Source organism: Pseudorasbora parva, chromosome 7 (genome assembly GCF_024679245.1).
Source record: "Pseudorasbora parva isolate DD20220531a chromosome 7, ASM2467924v1, whole genome shotgun sequence".
Taxonomy (NCBI): Eukaryota; Metazoa; Chordata; class Actinopteri; order Cypriniformes; family Gobionidae; genus Pseudorasbora; species Pseudorasbora parva.
The window spans coordinates 47372984-47394169 of record NC_090178.1 but is presented as its reverse complement, the minus strand read 5'-3'; the positions used below and the strand labels follow the sequence as shown (position 1 = coordinate 47394169).

The 21186-nt window shown below is 40.8% G+C and overlaps 1 protein-coding gene across 2 annotated transcripts in view; it reads right to left on the bottom strand.

Moving 5' to 3' along the window:
- Nucleotides 1-337: 337 nt before the first annotated feature.
- Nucleotides 338-21186, bottom strand: part of grik2 (glutamate receptor, ionotropic, kainate 2) — a 344433-nt gene continuing 323584 nt past the window's right edge. For both annotated transcript variants that reach the window (XM_067449374.1, XM_067449373.1), the window contains 2 exons: nt 20420-20670; nt 338-3033 (listed from right to left, as the gene is read on the bottom strand). In XM_067449374.1, the coding sequence (XP_067305475.1) occupies nt 2869-3033; nt 20420-20670 (416 nt within the window). In that variant the 3' untranslated portion in view covers nt 338-2868. The remainder of the gene's footprint in view (nt 3034-20419; nt 20671-21186) is intronic.

Sequence of the window (21186 nt, the reverse complement as noted above, 5' to 3'; positions counted from 1 at the left end):
AATAAAAGTAACAATTTCTCTCTTTTTTTATTTGAACACAAATGTTAGAATGGTATGGTTGTTTCCACAAAAATGAGCAGCACCACCAGCAGCAAAACTTTTAAACACTGATAATACTCAAAAAATGTTGAGCATCAAATTCTAATATGAGAATGATTAGTGACACGGAAGGCTGGAGAAATGATGATAAATTCAGCTTTAATCACATAAATAAATTGCACTTCATTATATATTAAAGAGAACAGCTGATTTACATCAGAATAATATTTCACTGTATTTACTGCATTTATATATATATATATATATATATATATATATATATATATATATATATATATATTTTACATTGCATAAAATCTATGGATACTTAATGCACACGTGTTTAAAGTACATAAACCAATCAGAAAATTGGCATAAAATATAAGAGAAAAATATTATAGATATTAGTGGTTATTGATCAGCAGTGTATTTGATATCTTATCGAATTAAAAGCAAGGGATGCAATAAATTATATCGGTCAAAAAAAAAATGGTATTACAACATTTCTGTCCCCCTCACTTCTGAAAAGATGGCTACGCCCCTGCACTTACCTTAAGGATTATTAGGAACACCTGTTCAATTTCTCATTGATGCAATTATCTAATCAACCAATCACATGACAGTTGCTTCAATGCATTTAGGGGTGTGGTCCTGAAGCCAATCTCCTGAACTCCAAACTGAATGTCAGAATGGGAAAGAAAGGTGATTTAAGCAATTTTGAGCGTGGCATGGTTGTTGGTGAAAGACAGGCCAGTCTGAGTATTTCACAATCTTCACAGTTACTGGGATTTTCACACACAAGCATTTCTAGGGTTTACAAAATATGGTGTGAAAAGGGAAAAACATCCAGTATGCGGCAGTCCTGTGGGCGAAAATTTCTTGTTTATGCTCGAGGTCAGAGGAGAATGGGCCGACTGATTCAAGCTGATAGAAGAGCATCTTTGACTGAAATAACCACTCATTACAACCGAGGTATGCAGCAAAGCATTTGTGAAGCCACAACACACACAACCTTGAGGCGGATGGGCTACAACAGCAGAAGACCCACTGGGTACCACTCATCTCCACTACAAATAGGAAAAAGAGGCTACAATTTGCTCACCAAAGCTCACCAAAATTGGACAGTTGAAGACTGGAAAAATTTTTGCCTGGTCTTATGAGTCTAAGTGATTTAAGAGATTTCTGTTGAGACATTCAGATGGTAGAGTCCGAATTTGGCGTAAACAGAATGAGAACATGGATCCATCATGCCTTGTTACCACTGTGCAGGCTGGTGTTGTTGGTGGTGTAATGGTGTGGGGGATGTTTTCTTGGCACACTTTAGGCCCCTTTGTGTCAGTTGGGCATCATTTAAATGCCACGGCCTACCTGAGCATTGTTTCTGACCATGTCCATCCCTTTATGACCCCCATGTACCCATCCTCTGATGGCTACTTCCAGCAGGATAATGCACCATGTCACAAAGCTCAAATAATTTTGAATTGGTTTCTTGAACATGACAATGAGTTCACTGTACTAAATGGCCCCCACAGTCACCAGATCTCAACCCAATAGAGCATCTTTGGGATGTGGTGGAACGGGAGCTTCGTGCCCTGGATGTGCATCCCACAAATCTCCATCAACTACAAGATGCTATTCTATCAATATGGGCCAACATTTTTAAAGAATGCTTTCAGCACCATGTTGAATCAATGCCACATAGAATTAAGGCGCAGTTCTGTAGGCAAAAGGGGGTCAAACACAGTATTAGTATGGTGTTCCTAATAATCCTTTAGGCGAGTGTATGATTGCACAGTAAAAGTAGTATTATTGCTTCATAGAATTAAGGTTGAACCACTTTAGTCACATGGACTATTTCAACAATGTATTTCCTATCTTTCTGGACCTTGAAAATGTTAATTACGTTGCTGTCTATGGAGGGATCAGAGACATTCAGATTTCATCACAAAAAAAATAAACAATTCTGAAGATGAATAAAGGTCTTACAGGTTTGGAACGATATGAGGGTGAGGATAATGATATATGATATATGTTTCATTTTTAGGTGAAATAACCCTTTAATATGTTTATGCAATGGTCCTGAATAAAAGGCATTTTGTAAATTAGATTCTATATTTCTCATCTTTAGGTATTAGGTTGAAATATGTTTTGGGCCTGGTGTGTTTTTGTGAGATTCACCCTTAGTCATTGCAACGTTCAGCAGGGGCATGGAAATGCCAACAAATTAAAGTGGTATATTGCCTGTTGCTCTGTCCTGCTTCCATCACTTGTGAGTGTGTATGAGAAAGCTGATTTCAGTGATATTGCTGTGGCGCTCTGCAAACAGTGCTGCGAAACCATTTCCAAGTGGTTTTTAATTTGCTTCTAAAAGTAGCACAGGTACTGTATGTATTAAAATCTTCCATATTTGTCAGGGCGTGTCTCCTCATTCTCTCTAAAGGACTCAGCTGCTCTCTGTGAACAGACAACTGCCAAGTGTGTCATCAAACCAAAAATAATACGAACATAATGAGCAGACAAACCTCCTTCCATCACACTCCTCTAGCTGTGTGTATTTCCTGCTAAAAGTTACCCTGAACGCTGGCACCGCTCAGTCTTTGCTCTGGTGGTGATCTTGGAGCCATGAGGTAACTGAAATTTTGCCCAGATTCAAGTTATTTCCACAGGAAATATGTTTCAGTTTCTGCTGTTGTTTTCAGTAACTAATTGTTTGAAATGACTGTTAAGTTCCCCTCCCCCGTATATAGAAAACCGACTTCCTCCCTGCCCAAATTTCTCCCCGTGAAGTTTCCTTCTCCAAGCTCGAGAAAGAGCGAGCTGGTGTACGTTTTAAGCCATGGTCTCTTTGCCTGGCAGTCTTCGGTCATTAAAGGTGTGCATGTTGATCACTTCATCCGTTTTGACCATGACGGGTGGCTGCGGCTTGTGTTTCAGCCGTCGCTGGCACTTGAGGGAAACCCGGAGCTCATCCACCATGGCACTGCAGAAGGATCTCTGTGCAGACAGAAGAACACAGATGATTGGATGTTCCTTCACGTCCGACACACACACACACACACACACTGGCTTTCAGCTCCGGGAAAGGTGGAGGACGGTGGGGTCAGTGGGCGTCTGTGGGTGATGTGGGGTGATGGATAGCAGGGGGTGAAAGGTGGAAATGAAGACAGGATGGAATGATTGTGCTGGTGTCCGTGTGGATGCACAACATAACAAAAGCGATTTCTCCATGGCAGATTTCACCTTGCTTCCTCCTGCCAGAATGCTGCATGATTTATTGATGCATATTATTTTCCTTCAGATTCAAATCCTGTATGGTGTATGGCCAATTAAACACACCCCACCCCACAACTTGCCAAACAAGAAACAAATGGTGGTGTTTTCAGCTGGATAACTGTGAAGCAAGCAAACATTATTGTCATCCTGCATTTAAGCTTGGTAAATTATTAACATACACATTATTCAAAAGCCTCTATAGAGTCTTATGACTTATTCAGATTAGTTTGGAAATGAATAAAAGCAACGAAAAATGTATCAAATGAACACCAATACACAGAAATGTAAATGTGAAAATGTCCTGTGCAGTTTGTACTATGAATAATTCTTTCTGGCATCTAACTTAGTGCTTTTGTGAACAATCATACTTCATTTCCAGCATGTTTAATTAAGATACGTTTGTGAGTGACATGAAGATATGAAATAATAAAGTGCTTTTGATCAGTGTTCTTACCCAATGATCTGCTTTCTTCATATCGACATCCTCCACAACAGCCAATAGCAGAACATTAGAAACTAGCTTATTATTACTAGCAGACTTTAATAATTGATGCTTATAATTCAGCCACACATACAAGATTTTGGGTAAATCACAAGACTCTTCCCTCATTTGCACTAATGGAAGTCTAGAGGGTAATTTTGTACCATAGGAATAAACCATTAAAATAATAATAAAAAAATAGTTTAATTTATTCTCAGGAATTTTAAAGTAAATTATTACTTTAATTAAAATGAAAAATAACTAAGAATGTCAATAAAGATCTATGAAAGAGCAACCTTTAAAGAAATGTTTCTCAAAATGTTTTTTAATTGTATATATATATATATATATATATATTTTTTTTTTTTTTTTTTTTTTTGCTGAGTAAAAAAAATACCACAGCACACAAAATAACAATTTAACAAAATTGCAAAACATGTATTACTTCAAATCTACATAAAATGTCTCATATGTCACCCTCGTTCCCTGAAGGGGAACTTAGACCGACGAATTGGGATCACTTCTGGGAGCCCCTATCAGCTTCGAGATATAGAAAATGGGCCAATGAACATTGGCGTGCGTGCTTTGTATATCGCACCCCGCCCCGCTGCGCGGGTATAAAGCAGAAGCGATCGCCACACACTGTTGTTTTTCACTGAGGAGCCGAACCTGTCCTTCAGGGAACGAGGGTTACATACGTAACCGAGATGTTCCCTTTCAGTCGGTCACGTTCAACGTACGTCAGACATAGACCGACGAATTGGGATCCCTATGGAAAACGCCACAGTTACTACCACTTCCAGCGCCCTGCGGGATTTCCTTGGACCCAGACGCTCTGCCACGTCTGACTGCCGCGGGTTGCGGAGGACTCGACAGGGTTCGCCATTCTGGGGAACTCGACTGGAGTATATAAGCGCACGTATCCGTTCCATGAGGAAGGGAGTGGCGCAGCAAGCCAACACTAGAACGGGCACTTCGGTGCTATCGACTATGAGAAGTGAGTACACAGGAAGATGCTGGTTCTACACGTAGGCTATAAAATCTAGTGAACGTGTTGGGTGTCGTCCAGCCCGCAGCTCTACAAATATCTGTCAGCGAGGCGCCACAAGCCAGCGCCCAGGAAGAGGCTACACACCTGGTGGAGTGGGCGAAAATGCCTGCATGTCCCCTACTCTCTTGATAGAGGCCTATGCAGTCAGTAGTACTGTCTTTTGCGGCCACATACACCTTGAGGGTGGAGGGAGACAGCCTTCTCTCCAACCCGTCTTGTAGGAAGGAAAGCACGGCCCTGACCGAACATCTTCAGGGGTCTTCTCGGTGAGAAGAGCACCAGTCGACGAACCGGTTCCACTTCAATGTATAGAGGTTCCTCGTAGAGGGAGCTCTAGCGGAAGTGATGATGTCTGCCACCAAGAACCTCCACGTCCCGTCCAGGGACCAGACATGGAGTTTCCAGAGGTCTGGACTCGGGTGCCAGAGGGTGCCAGAGTCGCTGAGTCAAGAGGTCCTTCCTACTTCCTACCTCCCTACTTGGGCCAGTATGGCGCCACCAACAGGACCTACTCCTCGTCCTCCCTGACCTTGCACAGAGTCTGTGCAAGAATGCTCACTGGGGAAAATGTAGTGTGATCGACACCGACGGGCGCGAATGTGGGGGGCTGACGGGGTCATCCGGAAGCACCATCGGTTGCGGCACTAGTGAGGGGTTAGGGTCCCGTGGAGGCTCATTCGACGGGTTTGCCCTAACCGTGATTCTCAGGTCACCCCGGCCATCCCCTCAAAGTAGGTCTATTCTGCTGGGCAGGAATATACCTAAATCGAGCTATGGGTAGGGGGACTCCACCTTCCCGAAGGTAGGCGAGTCTCGACCTAAGCCGCAAGATAGTCATGTTCCCGCAGTGAGAACACGAACTATCCACAAACGCTGCCTCAGCGTGCTCTAAGCCCAGGCACGTGATACAGCGCTTGTGACCGTCAGCGGGCGCCAGGGAACAACCGCATCCAGAAACGCACGGGTGGAAAGACATTCTGAAAAGGACGGCACGTCACCCGTGTAGCTCTTTTTGTGAAGAAAATTTGCTCTTTTAGGTGTTGAAGCACCCAGGGATCGCCCGCGGCAGAACAACAGGTTTTGTGTGCAGCCTGTTTTCTGCGCTCACCAGAAAAAGGAACACGCCCACCGAACCAGTTTGCAGTTTGCTGTGAAAACAGCAGCTCTCTCAACAGCAGTGAGATGGCGATCGCGATCGCGATCGCGATCTTGTGCCGTCTGGCCAACACAAGAGCAATTTCCCCCGGCACACGCTTTCTCTCTCTCTCGCTAGATAGAAGGCAATCAGATGCCATTCGGCTTCGAAGTGAATGACAACAGTGCGTGGCGATCGCTTCCGCTTTAAACCCGCGCAGCGGGGCGGGATGCGATATGCAAAGCACGCACACCAATGTTCATTGGCCCATTTTCTATATCTCAAAGCTGATAGGGGCTCCCAGAAGTGATCCCAATTTGTCGGTCTAAGTCCGACGTACGTCGAATGTGACCGACTGAAAGGGAACTAGATATTACGTATATTAAAAGTAGTAATCACATTTAATGTGAAACTTGATGAAGTACGGCATGTCTACCATCTAGTGGAGGGTAGGTTGAATGAAATTTGACACCCTATTTGACAAAATCGGCCGTTTTATTCAGTGCCGCATTGTGGAGTAAACTTGACCGTGGCGCCTAGAGGTTTAAGTCACATAGGAACACAATAAGGTTTTACTAGTATAATGTTATTGGAAATTATACAAAACAAATACATATCGTTGCTGTCGGGTAGGCATGCAACGTTATCCAATTTTCATGTTGCAATTAATTTTGAATCAAACTTTTACATACAATAAAGCAATACACAAAAATGTATAAAGTAAACAAATATTTAAAACAGATTAAAAGTGCAAATGAATTATAAAGAACAATAGGTAAAACTTTACAGTTAGGTCTCACTAGTTAATGCATTAATATTAATAAAGCTATATTTTTTACAGAAGTTATAAATCTAACATTATTGGTAATGTTAGTTAAAAAAGCAACTGTTAGTTAATGTTAGTTTCGGTCCATTAAATAATAGAGTTAGAACTATTGATTTTAATAATGTGATATTGAATGCTGACATTTACATTTAATTTAATTTTCAGTTTGTTAATGAATGATAATGGAGCCTTATTGTAAAGTGTGTGACTGAACAATAGAGAACATAGAACATAATCAAACAATATCTAGGCATGTAATTTAGTCTCATTTAAAAAATAAAAATAAAAGTCTAAGACTATTATCCACTCTTCAAAAAAAAAAAAAAAAAAAAAAAAAAAAAAAAAAAAAAAAAAAACCTATTAGCCTTTATGGACGTAGTGTTCCTTGACTAAAGAAAATGTTGTATTAACTTAAAACATAGGTTCTTTATTTACCCAAGCATTGATCCCCTACCTGTGTACTGCACATTCATAATGGAGGTGGGTGGAGATAAGAGGTCTGACTGACAGTTTGAGGAGTCAATGGAGTTAGGAGATTTAGTCACATCTTCTTTAAAATGCTTTTTATTAATTAAATATTTGTAAAAAAAAAAAAAAAAAAAAAAACAAAGGTTGCAAAGAAAACAAATCAAAGGTTTTGACCAGACAGCTCAATGATATATTCTGATTTATAGCATTTATTTTTACCCATTTTTTAAAATTTTATCATTTTCTACAGAACAGTAGTGTCGTTGGGAAACACTGATTTAAGTCATGACAAATTGAATATAGCACATCAAGATATAAAACGAGGAAAAACATTATAACATGTATGCTACTAGTGCAGCCTTTCAGGAGACTTTTGAGCACACTCTTTCAATTTACATACACTTACTAACTATAAGCAACTCTCCAACTACTTATCAACTAAATCTCATTAGAGTATTGGTAGACTGTTAAGGTTATGGTTAGAATAAGTTGACATGTGGTTGCATAGTTACTTATAGTCTGTAGAATGTCTAGTGGATCATCAAAATAAAGTGTTACCAAGTATTCTTCTTTAGCAATGCAAACTACAGTAAACTGAAATTCAGCAGCAGAAAGCAGAGGTGGAAGAAAATGCGCAAAAAAAAGGAAAACGAGAAGCAGAAAGATTACAATAATCCTTTTATTTAAACATTAACTAACTAAACTTTTATTAACAATGTAAATAATTTTAACCAGACGTAAATAAATCTATTTTTGTGTTCTGAAGGGAGAAATGGCAGGATATCTACATCACATTATGGGAGAACCATTTATACATTTTTATCTAAAGCAATTTGATTGTTGGTCAGACTGTTGGCTCTTTCCTAATCTTACAAAATAGAGGCAATTATAAAATGCAAATTTCTGGGGAATGTGCTGCTGAGGAGGAAGAGGCATTTACATATGATGGTTTTTTCTTCGTCTTTTGCAGTCAGGGGCGTAGCACCAAATTTTGGGCCCTGGGTACAAACCATCTTGCTGGGCCCCCGTACCATGTATGTGTATGTATAGAAAACTGACTTGTAAGGCCCCCCCCTGCCTCGGGCCCTGGTTACTCAGTACCCTTTATCCCCCCAGTCCCACGCCCCTGTTTGCAGTGTAAAAAAAAAATGCTCAAGTCTTCTACAAAAATACTTTAATTGCCTCTATCATTTTCAATTGCAAGATATATGATACCTGATTTACATGCTCGAAAGTGTGTGATTGCACCAACAAAAAATATATAGCATTGCTATAATACTGACAAAATCAAACATCAAGCTTGGGTTTTGATACACTATCAAGACCATATGCTTCATAAATTCTAAATGTTAAAACACTTTACAATAAGGTTGAGTTACACTTCATTTAGGGTGTCTTTGTTACTGTGCACTTATATATTTAAGTACTGAGTAATACTAATTAAAATCATGCACTCACTATAGGGTTAGGGTATGCTGTAAAAAATATATGTTCAATAAGTTGTGGCAAGATAAGTTTTTACACTGTTTTAACTCATCAAAAGAAGTTAAGAAATGTTAAACTTTTTTTAATAAGTTATACAAGATGTACCTCCTTTTTTAAAGTCAGTTTAACATAATCTAAGTTGAAATAACTTAAACATCCAATTGGATTGTACTTAACAATTTCAGGCTGTGAGATTATTATTTTTTTACAGTGTAGGATTATGGTTTGGTTGAGGATTAGTTGCATGTAATTATGCGTCATTTACTGTTTTTACTATGCTAAGTACATGTAAGTAAAGTCTAAGTAGAGTTTTATTTTTAGTTAAGGTTGTTTTAGTTAAACTTGTTTAATGCATTAACTAACATAAACTAACAATGAGCCTGATGGTCCGAATGAGCAACCAAGCAGTTTGGTCCCTGTCTCCTGAAGAGCAGTCCTCCCCATCTTTGGGTTGCCTGTCTCAGGGACGCTTGCCCTTGGACTTGCCACCCCTCTTGGCGGAGGCCAGGAAAGGCCGGACGGCCTGCTTGCGCCCAGCTCCTTGACGACGCTTGGGTGGTGGCTGCTGATGCGACGTGGGAGCAGAGCCTGACTTTGTCAGTTTCCCTCATGTCAGCCAGACACAACCAGAGATAGCACTCCTGAACCATCATAGTGGACATCCCACGACCCACTGATCATGCCATGACCTTTGTCACATGAAGTGCAAGATCTGTCGCGGCCCCTCAGTTTGTACAAACTCTGTCACTCTATTGCAAGGTCTTCAGTGCCTGGGCCTGATGGACCTGGAAGAACGCCATAATGTGTAAGGAGGAGGCAGCATCGGATGAGTAGCTACAAACCTAGGAGGGGAGACACAGGTTCCCCCAGGATGTGGATGTGGGAAGAACCTGCGTGTAACCCTTCTGCACTCCTCCATCGAGGGTGGTGAGGGAGGAGGAACCACTAGGTCGGTTTTGGACAGTAAAAGGTGCCGTCCATGTGCTATTGAGTTTATTGTGCACTTCCGGAAAGAAAGAAACTGGGGTGGGTGCTGAGAACAAGCACGAGCCACCCCAAGAAACTTATAGTCCAGCCTCGAGGGTTTGGGACATGGTGGAGGGTTCCACACGGGCCCGACTCTCTCAGCTGGGGTAAGCATGGCCATTTTTTCCGGATCCATATAAGGCACATTTCCCGAAGGAGCCCCCAGCACGGAAACGTCATCTCTGGAAGCTTCTGACCCTCCCTCCGATGCAGCGATGGACATCTGATCATCGAGAGGAGCCCCAAAGTATCCAGATGGTACACACATCGTAGGTGGTCCACCGCATTCCCCCGGCTGCTCTACTGGCCGCAGATTGCGAGAGGGACAAGGGTTCCCCGGGGGTTAGGTCCCTGCGCAAAGCGCACTCACCATAACCCTCAAAACACCTTTTCACCTGTCTGAAGTAACCCTTTGTGGATGGTTAGATCAAGACAGAGGCATGGGGACCCCACCCCTCTCAAGACGGAGTCTAGACTGCAACTCCGAGATGGTCATCTTCCCGCAGTGAGAACATGAGTCCTCCACCAATGCTGCCTCAGCATGCTGAACGCTCACACCAACATCGACTGAAGAGATTGCTTCCAAAAGGCAGGGTTCTTTCAGTCAGGACTGTGAAGTAAGGAGTAATAAATAGCATAACCAACTACCACTCGACTCTGAAACAAAATGCTGATTTGATGCAAACACCTGTGTCTCATTTATACCTGTGATGTGTAGCATGAGCACCTGGTGCAATCATTGCATGCCAATGTGCATTGGCTCATTTAGTTACACTTGTAGTAGATTGACTCTCACGAGCGAGAATTCTATTCGTCGTTACGAATGGGAACCTTATTGTAAAGTGTTACTATGTATTGAAATAAATAAAGCCAATGATTAGTCAGATTCCTTTACAGATTCAGAGAACTTTAACCCAGACTTGCAGCCAATCCAGGGACCCCCAATATCAACAAACAAAACTTTAATATGTTTTTAATATAAAAGTAATGTTTCATAATAACTCTAATTAAGAATATTAACTAACATTATTTACACCAATGTTTCTCAACTAATGGATCACAAGACCATTTTAATTTAGCGGATCATGGAGTGTGCAGTCAAAGAAACAAAAAAAACAAATTCAACATTTTTTATGGATGCAAGACTTTTATTTTGAAAACTCTGAAAGCTAACACTGATTGAGTAAAGAGTGAGATAAAGTAGTCTTCCAGTGAGCACCGTCGGTAACAAAACCAAGACAAGCGTTAAAGTACAACCCCAAATCAGAAAAAGTTGGGACAGTTTGGAAAACGCAAATAAAAAAAAGAAAGTAGTGATTTCTAAATTTACCTTGACTTGTATTTCATTGCAGACAATATGAACACAAAATATTTCATGTTTTGTCTGGTCAACTTCATGTCATTTGTAAATATGCATCCTTTCCTGTCATTCAGACCTGCAACACATTTAAAAAAAAGTTGGGACAGGAGCAGTTTAGGGCTAGTAATGAGGTAAAAGGGTTAAATAATGATGTGATTTGAAACAGGTGATGTCAACAGGTGATTGAAATTATGATTTGGTACAAAAGCAGCATCCAAGAAAGATCTAATCCTTTAGGAGCAAAGATGGGCTGAGGATCGCCAGTTTGCCAAAAAATACGTGAGAAAATTATTGAAATGTTTAAAAACAATGTTCCTCAAAGAAAGATAGGAAGAGATTTGGATATTTCACATTCAACAGTGCATAACATAATTACAAGATTCAAGTAATCTGGAGGAATTTCAGTGCGTAAAGGACAAGGCCGCAAGCCTAAGCTGAACAACCGTGATCTCTGATCCCTCAGGCGGCACTGCATCAAGAATCGGCATTCATCTATAAGCGATATCACCACATGGGCTCAGGACTACTTTGGCAAACCTTTGTCAAGTACCACAATACGTAGTTACATCCAATGGACGCTGTGTGCTCCGGACCAAAGAAGAAAAGGATCATCCAGACTGTTACCAGCAACAAGTCCAAAAGCCAGGGTCTGTCATGGTATGGGGTTGTTTCAGTGCCCTTGGCAAAGGTAACTTGCACTTCTGTGAAGGCACCATTAATGTTGAAAAGTACATAGAGATTTTGGAGCATAATATGCTGCCTTCAAGAAGATATCTTTTCCAGGGACGTCCATGCATATTTCAACAAGACAATGCAAAACTACATTCTGCACACATTACAAAGTCCTGGCTGCAGAGGAAGAGGGGACGGGTACTTGACTGGCCTGCCTGCAGTCCCGACCTGTCTCCAATAGAGAATGTGTGGCACATTTTCAACCAAGTACTGATGTCCACCTTAAGACTTGTTTGCAGGAAGAATGGGACAAAATTACACCTGAAACACTTCATCACTTGGTGTCTTCAGTCCCTAAACGTCTTTTAAGTGTTGTGAAAAGGAATGGCAACATTACAGAGTGGTAAATGCTTTACTGTCCCAACTTTTTTTGAAATGTGTTGCAGGTCTGAATGACAGGAAAGAATGCATATTTACAAATTACATGAAGTTGACCGGACAAAACATGAAAAATTTGGTGTTCATATTGTCTGCAATGAAATACAAGTCAAAGTAATTTTAGAAATCACTTCTTTTTTTTTTTTATTTGCACATTCCATACTGTCCCAACTTTTTCTGATTTGGGGTTGTAAATGACACAAAGAACAACATTCCCACCTGCGTGTCTCATTTGTGGAAATGAGTCGGACAGGGTTATAAATTGCATATTAAAGTGTATGAAAGTGTGTAATCCAACTGCAAATTACCTTGGCAAATCTGGATTATATGCATATGTTAGCAAATAGCCGACTTTAGGGAAAAACATGAAAAGGGCATGGAAATATGTACTTCTTGAAAATGGACCACAAGCAAGCCTCTGCTATTGTTTTCATTAAATGGTAAGGCTTGACTATATTGTTACTATTTCCTGCTGATTTATTTAACAGCAGTTTTCTAATGGATGATACAGTTGCATGCCTTCATATGTGTCACACGCTTGCTGGCTTAGTGTGTTTAGAAATATTTTGTGATATTCACTGCTGCAGCAGCAGCAGCACATATTTGTGAATGAATTGTAAAAGGTGGTGCTTCATGCTGTCATGTGGGTTGTAAATAGAGAACGTAATTAGGAATGCCATGCCAAAAGACTTTAATTTATTAAATCTCAGTCTTCAAGTCCATGTCAAGTCTCAAGTCAAGTCTCGGGACAGTTGTTTGCGAGTCCAAGTCAAGTTGCAAGGCATTGTTCTGGCGACGAGTATGATTTGAGTCTAAGTCGCAGACTTGAATTTCCATCTCTGCTCGTTGTTGCCCTAAAATTAATAAGTAATAAACTATAACAAACGTAACAGATGTAAAGAAAAAAAAATGTAATTGCGCATTACGTTTATTTACTTCATTTAAAGGGAAGTTTCCTCACCTTTTTTAAGTCAACTGATGTTAAGTATGTTAAGTAAAATGGGACTTGTGTGTGTCAACCATTTTTGAGAAATACAATTCCTAAAAATGTGGGTTGCGACTTAAAAACCATGGAAAAATATGGGTCCTATGGCCAATCCAGTTGAGAACCACTGATTTACAGAATATATAACATATTCAAACTGTGAACTATAGGCGTTTATCTTTCTGTATGTCCCCACAAACCCACCCAAGTCAAACTCAGTATCATTGGCCAGTCGGCTTATCATGTCAATGTAATCATTAAAAAAGGATCAGGCATGAAAACAACGCCTTGCCAGAATATCATTTAATAGTATGGATTTTTCACCTGAGAATTTAGCTGCTTCTACAAGTCTTTGAGCTCTTTGACTGTCATTCTTCACATCTCAAGTGTACTACTGTATAAGGTGAGTGACTGAGAAAGTTTACCACATTAGAAAAGCCACACATATCAAGCTAATTATAAGATGGAAACGTCAAACTGTATTAGATAACAAATCATGCACTATGGTAAAAGTGATTTAAGGTTATAACACAGTTTTGTGCAAGAAAATAAGTCTGTATTAAATGATAATCTACCCCATAATCATAATTTGTGTTAAAAGAAATGGAAGATTTTACTGCATCTAGAGATTATTTCAGCTGGAAACTGCAGTGATTTGTTTTAGTACATGTTTTAAGTTTTGCAAAAATGTAGGTAGAGGCATATTTTTCCAATGAGCCTGTGTTTCCTATTTCACTTGTTATTACAGAATAATGACTATGGTATTCTAACTAATTCATTCACTGCAGAAAACTATTTTAAAATAAACAAGGACAACTAAATGTCATCTATCAGTTACATTAAAAAAGTAATGCTTGGTTCTGTCCCACTACCCTTAAACTGACCCACACCTGTCCCTAACGTTACCCTTAAACTGACCCACACCACCACACCTGTCCCTAACTCTACCCTTAAACTGACCCACACCACCACACCTGTCCCTAACTCTACCCTTAAACTGACCCACACCACCACACCTGTCCCTAACTCTACCCTTAAACTGACCCACACCACCACACCTGTCCCTAACTCTACCCTTAAACTGACCCACACCACCACACCTGTCCCTAACTCTACCCTTAAACTGACCCACACCACCACACCTGTCCCTAACTCTACCCTTAAACTGACCCACACCACCACACCTGTCTCTAACTCTACCCTTAAACTGACCCACACCACCACACCTGTCTCTAACTCTACCCTTAAACTGACCCACACCACCACACCTGTCCCTAACTCTACCCTTAAACTGACCCACACCACCACACCTGTCCCTAACTCTACCCTTAAACTGACCCACACCACCACACCTGTCCCTAACTCTACCCTTAAACTGACCCACACCACCACACCTGTCCCTAACTCTACCCTTAAACTGACCCACACCACCACACCTGTCCCTAACTCTACCCTTAAACTGACCCACACCACCACACCTGTCCCTAACTCTACCCTTAAACTGACCCACACCACCACACCTGTCCCTAACTCTACCCTTAAACTGACCCACACCACCACACCTGTCCCTAACTTTACCCTTAAACTGACCCACACCACCACACCTGTCCCTAACTTTACCCTTAAACTGACCCACACCACCACACCTGTTCCTAACGTTACCCTTAAACTGACCCACACCACCACACCTGTCTCTAAAAATATGGGTCCTATGGCCAATCCAGTTGAGAACCACTGATTTACAGAATATATAACATATTCAAACTGTGAACTATAGGCGTTTATCTTTCTGTATGTCCCCACAAACCCACCCAAGTCAAACTCAGTATCATTGGCCAGTCGGCTTATCATGTCAATGTAATCATTAAACAAGGATCAGGCATGAAAACAACGCCTTGCCAGAATATCTGTGAATGTCAATATGATGGCTTACTGCAAACAAACAAAAGCACTTAGAGAGATCAATACAACGAATCTGAGATGAGTATAAAAAACACTTGTTCCACTGAGCGTGAATAAATGGAGCTCTGCTTTTTGGGGACTCAGAAGACAACTATCAATACTAATGCTGGCACATTTGATGCTGTCATTGTAGTTGAATAAAGGCAAAAAGTACTAGGTTATCCATATTTAGGGTACAACATTACAAATAAACAAAGACCTCTTTAAAGATAACCAAACTTAGAGCATCTCAGTGTCCACTGTGCAGTTTGCCTGGCATGTGAGAAAACACAATATGGAAGGTTTACTCTAAAAAATGCTGGGTTGTTTCAACCCATGTTTGGCTAAAATAGGGACAAACCATTGGTTTGCACTGGAAAATTAAATTTTCATAAAAAATTTGACAAACAAACTAGGAGGAGTTTGAAAAAGTTTTTTTTTTTTTTTTTGGGGGGGGGGGGGGATTTTCATAATAAAAAATTATGTCATAGGGTGCAATTGAATCAATTTGAGGGAAAACGAGGGAAAATAATTTTGGTTCTAGCACTTATGGTTCAAAAGTTATTAGCATAAATGTAGTTGAAAATTTGGACAGTTGGATGCGCTAGAGGGATTGCGTTAGAGACTCCAAATTGGCTGGGGTGAATGCTTGGTCTGACCTCTATCAGTGTGCCAAATTTCACAACTTTTTGCAATACATTTCTTAGGGCTGCCATAGACTCCCATGGCGGAATATAAAGAAGAAGAAATCTAACGAATACTGTACAATAGGTGCCATCGCACCATTCCGTGTTTAGCCCCTAATGAACAAATATCATATCCAATAGTGATATGGTGGCACATATATTGTGCATCTCTAGTGTACATTTTAAATTACATTTTTAAACTAACAGTTGGGTTTGTCCATATTTGCCTCAAACATGGGTTGAAACAACCCAGTATTTTTAGCATATACTTTTTCTAAACCAACCTCATTGGAAATATATTCCTGTGGTGAAATTTTTGCAATACAATAGTACGTTGATGAACGTGAATTTGTGAAGTTTTATTGCGTTGATTGTTGTACATATCACAGCAGTTCTGAACTGAACTACTGTATGTGGTGATGGTTAACGCTCTAACGTGTTTGTACATAACATACCACCTACACTAAACCCTAAACATACTGATAGTGTTAAAATAAAGCAAATGTGAGATACTCACAAATTTGCTGAAACAACTGTGCCAACCCAGGTGAAAAAGACATACTATTAAATGTATTGAAAGTGCATTGTAGTATATGTGTATTGTACTGAAAAGACACTCAAGTACATTTTAATGCATTTAATAGTATGGATTTTTCACCTGAGAATTTAGCTGCTTCTACAAGTCTTTGAACTCTTTGACTGTCATTCTTCACATCTCAAGTGTACTACTGTATAAGGTGAGTGACTGAGAAAGTTTACCACATTAGAAAAGCCACACATATCAAGCTAATTATAAGATGGAAACGTCAAACTGTATTAGATAACAAATCATGCACTATGGTAAAAGTGATTTAAGGTTATAACACAGTTTTGTGCAAGAAAATAAGTCTGTATTAAATGATAATCTACCCCATAATCATAATTTGTGTTAAAAGGAATGGAAGATTTTACTGCATCTAGAGATTATTTCAGCTGGAAACTGCAGTGATTTGTTTTAGTACATGTTTTAAGTTTTGCAAAAATGTAGGTAGAGGCATTTTTTTCCAATGAGCCTGTGTTTCCTATTTCACTTGTTATTACAGAATAATGACTATGGTATTCTAACTAATTCATTCACTGCAGAAAACTATTTTAAAATAAACAAGGACAACTAAATGTCAGCTATCATTTACATTAAAAAAGTAATGCTTGGTTCTGTCCCACTACCCTTAAACTGACCCACACCTGTCCCTAACGTTACCCTTAAACTGACCCACACCACCACACCTGTCCCTAACTCTACCCTTAAACTGACCCACACCACCACACCTGTCCCTAACTTTACCCTTAAACTGACCCACACCACCACACCTGACCCTAACTCTACCCTTAAACTGACCCACACCACCACACCTGTCCCTAACTCTACCCTTAAACTGACCCACACCACCACACCTGTCCCTAACTCTACCCTTAAACTGACCCACACCACCACACCTGTCTCTAACTCTACCCTTAAACTGACCCACACCACCACACCTGTCCCTAACTTTACCCTTAAACTGACCCACACCACCACACCTGTCCCTAACTCTACCCTTAAACTGACCCACACCACCACACCTGTCCCTAACTTTACCCTTAAACTGACCCACACCACCACACCTGTCTCTAACTCTACCCTTAAACTGACCCACACCACCACACCTGTCCCTAACTTTACCCTTAAACTGACCAACACCACCACACCTGTCCCTAACTTTAGCCTTAAACTGACCCACACCACCACACCTGTCTCTAACTCTACCCTTAAACTGACCCACACCACCACACCTGTCCCTAACTTTACCCTTAAACTGACCCACACCACCACACCTGTCCCTAACTTTACCCTTAAACTGACCCACACCACCACACCTGTCTCTAACTCTACCCTTAAACTGACCCACACCACCACACCTGTCCCTAACTTTACCCTTAAACTGACCCACACCACCACACCTGTCCCTAACGTTACCCTTAAACTGACACACACCACCACACCTGTCCCTAACTCTACCCTTAAACTGACCCACACCACCACACCTGTCCCTAACTTTACCCTTAAACTGACCCACAACACCACACCTGTCCCTAACTCTACCCTTAAACTTACCACACCACCACACCTGTCCCTAACTCTACCCTTAAACTGACCCACACCACCACACCTGTCCCTAACTCTACCCTTAAACTGACCCACACCACCACACCAGTCCCTAACTCTACCCTTAAACTGACCCACACCACCACACCTGTCCCTAACTCTACCCTTAAACTGACCCACACCACCACACCTGTCCCTAACTCTACCCTTAAACTGACCCACACCACCACACCTGTCCTTAACTTTACCCTTAAACTGACCCACACCACCACACCTGTCCCTAACTTTACCCTTAAACTGACCCACACCACCAGACCTGTCCCTAACTCTACCCTTAAACTGACCCACACCTGTCCCTAACGCTACCTTTAAACTGACCCACACCACCACACATGTCCCTAACTCTACCCTTAAACTGACCCACACCACCACACCTGTCCCTAACTCTACCCTTAAACTGACCCACACCACCACACCTGTCCCTAACTCTACCCTTAAACTGACCCACACCACCAGACCTGTCCCTAACTCTACCCTTAAACTGACCCACACCTGTCCCTAACGCTACCTTTAAACTGACCCACACCACCACACCTGTCCCTAACTTTACCCTTTAACTGACCCACACCACCACACCTGTCCCTAACTCTACCCTTAAACTGACCCACACCTGTCCCTAACGATACCTTTAAACTGACCCACACCACCACACCTGTCCCTAACTCTACCCTTAAACTGACCCACACCTGTCCCTAACGCTACCTTTAAACTGACCCACACCTGTCCCTAACTCTACCCTTAAACTGATCCACACCTGTCCCTAACTCTACCCTTAAAGGGGTACTTCACCGCTGGGAAGATGAATCTGTATTTAAACTGGGTCATCAATGTAGTAGAAATGTGAAATTATTTTTGAATTTGGTGCCTTCTAGACTGAGAAAAGACAGAAAATGTATTTTTGTCTCATGGGGATGACAATTCACAGAATGCTTCGCTGCCCTGTGAGGCCATTCCCAAAGCCACCGCTACTGGATTACAGAGACTGAGTTGAAGACACTACAATTAAAAACTGAACGTGTCTGTTAAATATAATGAGTGAGTCACCGCGCGAGTATCACAGCACTGATCACTAACTGCAGGAGTGAGAGAAATGAGCTGATGAGCTCTCGTGATGAGAGCTGAGGTAATCACGACTACACTCGCCATACAGTCTATACAGTCACAACGCGAGTTCAGTCTGCCGCTTTTCAGTTCATGCCTTTGCAAGCTTAACTTTCATAGAAATTACGTTTTCTATGAAACACCACCACACCTGTCCCTAACTCTACCCTTAAACTGACCCACACCACCACACCTGTCCCTAACTTTACCCTTAAACTGACCCACACCACCACACCCGTCCCTAACTTACCCTTAAGCTTACCCATACCACCACGCCTATCAGCAAAATTATTTTGCAATAAATGATCAAAAATAAGTACAATGCATTGATTGTGTTAGTACATAGTAGTTAAAGACACCTAACATAAAAAGTGTGACCCAAAAGTCTAATTCGACAGTGTTAATGCAAGGGGAACAAGATACTTGTTTTCATCCACTCAAGTAACTTTTGGTTATTTTAAAGGAGACTCAAGAGAGAAAACAGCCTTAATGGATTACACAGTAACTACATCATCAAATGGAATTTCCTGCAAATTCAATAATATAATACAATTAAAATTACATTAAAATGTACAAACAAATAAATAAATAAATAAACAAATATGTATTATCAAGCAATGCACTACAGTCTAGTGAGTGACATCACAGCTCATGAATTTAATTTGGAAAATAAAAAGCCTTAAACATCATATCTGTGCTGGGAAAAGGGAAGAGTGAGAGAACTGAAGTTGATTCATTTCCAAGCAATGTTTTCTACCTCATTATCGACTGTACATAATCAGTAGATCAAGTATTCAAGTGGATAAGGGAAACAACAACACATCTGCCGAGGTGAGATGACACAATGGCTGCCATTTGAGCAAGTAAAGCCCAAGCCCCTCTGTCTTCAGAGACTTACATCAAGAAGGACTGTTTGCTCCCCAGAAACAGGCTTTGTCTGTAAAATATTACCAGTGAAATATACTTCACGCTTTGCTCTCAATACCACAGCATCAAAGCTAATTTTAGACTGAATTTATATTGTTTGCATTGATCTGTAATAGATCCCTTCATACTCAGAGGCATTAGTTGGACTCATCTGCCTGGCTGGCTTAGAATACCCACAAAACCCTCACTGGTAAAACACAAAATTGCAAACCCATTTCTTGTGATTATGTGATTTATTTTCTCTAAAGAGATGTGCATAATAACCCTAGACTCTTTTAAGTATATCCTAACAGATTAAAAATGTTCATTGTGGTCCAGAAATGTGAAAGTGTTGCTTTACCTTTTCCAGCTGTGCGTTTTGTTTGGACTTATAGAGAAACTCCCCAACTGCCACAAACACAGAGAGGACGAGTCCTGCAGCCAACACTATGAAAATGCCACCGATGTTCTGGACGCCCAGCGCACTGGCCTCTTTATTCTCCTCCTCAGGACAGCCGTTGCCTCGCCACCACTTCTCCTTCATCATGTGCAGCTTCCCTTCTTCCTGTAGCTGCAGGATTGCGATGGTGATCTTATCTCGGTACGGGGAGCCTGAGGGGTCAGAAAGGGGAAACTGATTTAATAAAGATGCTGAGAATTAGTTCTGCTTAGCATCTACGTATTTCCGGTGGTCAAGTGGGTGACACCTCACAAAATGGTCAAGAACATGTCATATTCTTGACATATTGGTTCATATTTCACCTCATAACCAGGGTCACAGTTTATATTAGTTCGCCTTAACTACTACATACTAACCTTAGCATGCCTACAAGACAATGGATTCACTGTGTAAGCTGGAATGTTCTTCTGGAAAATTTCCAATTTACTGCTAATGTTTGGTTTAGGATGAGGAATGTAGGCTATAGAGTTTTGGGTTAGTTAAGGTAGGAGTATGTTAATTGAATGCACATACTTTACATTTTATTACAATGCTTGTATATATATAATAAGTATATTGTATTAAAGTTGTATCTAGATAAAACTTTCCCCAACAGCATTTTATTTTCAAGTTGCCAGCAAACGGCAACATTTTTATCATATTCCCAATACCCATGGCCCCCAGAATAT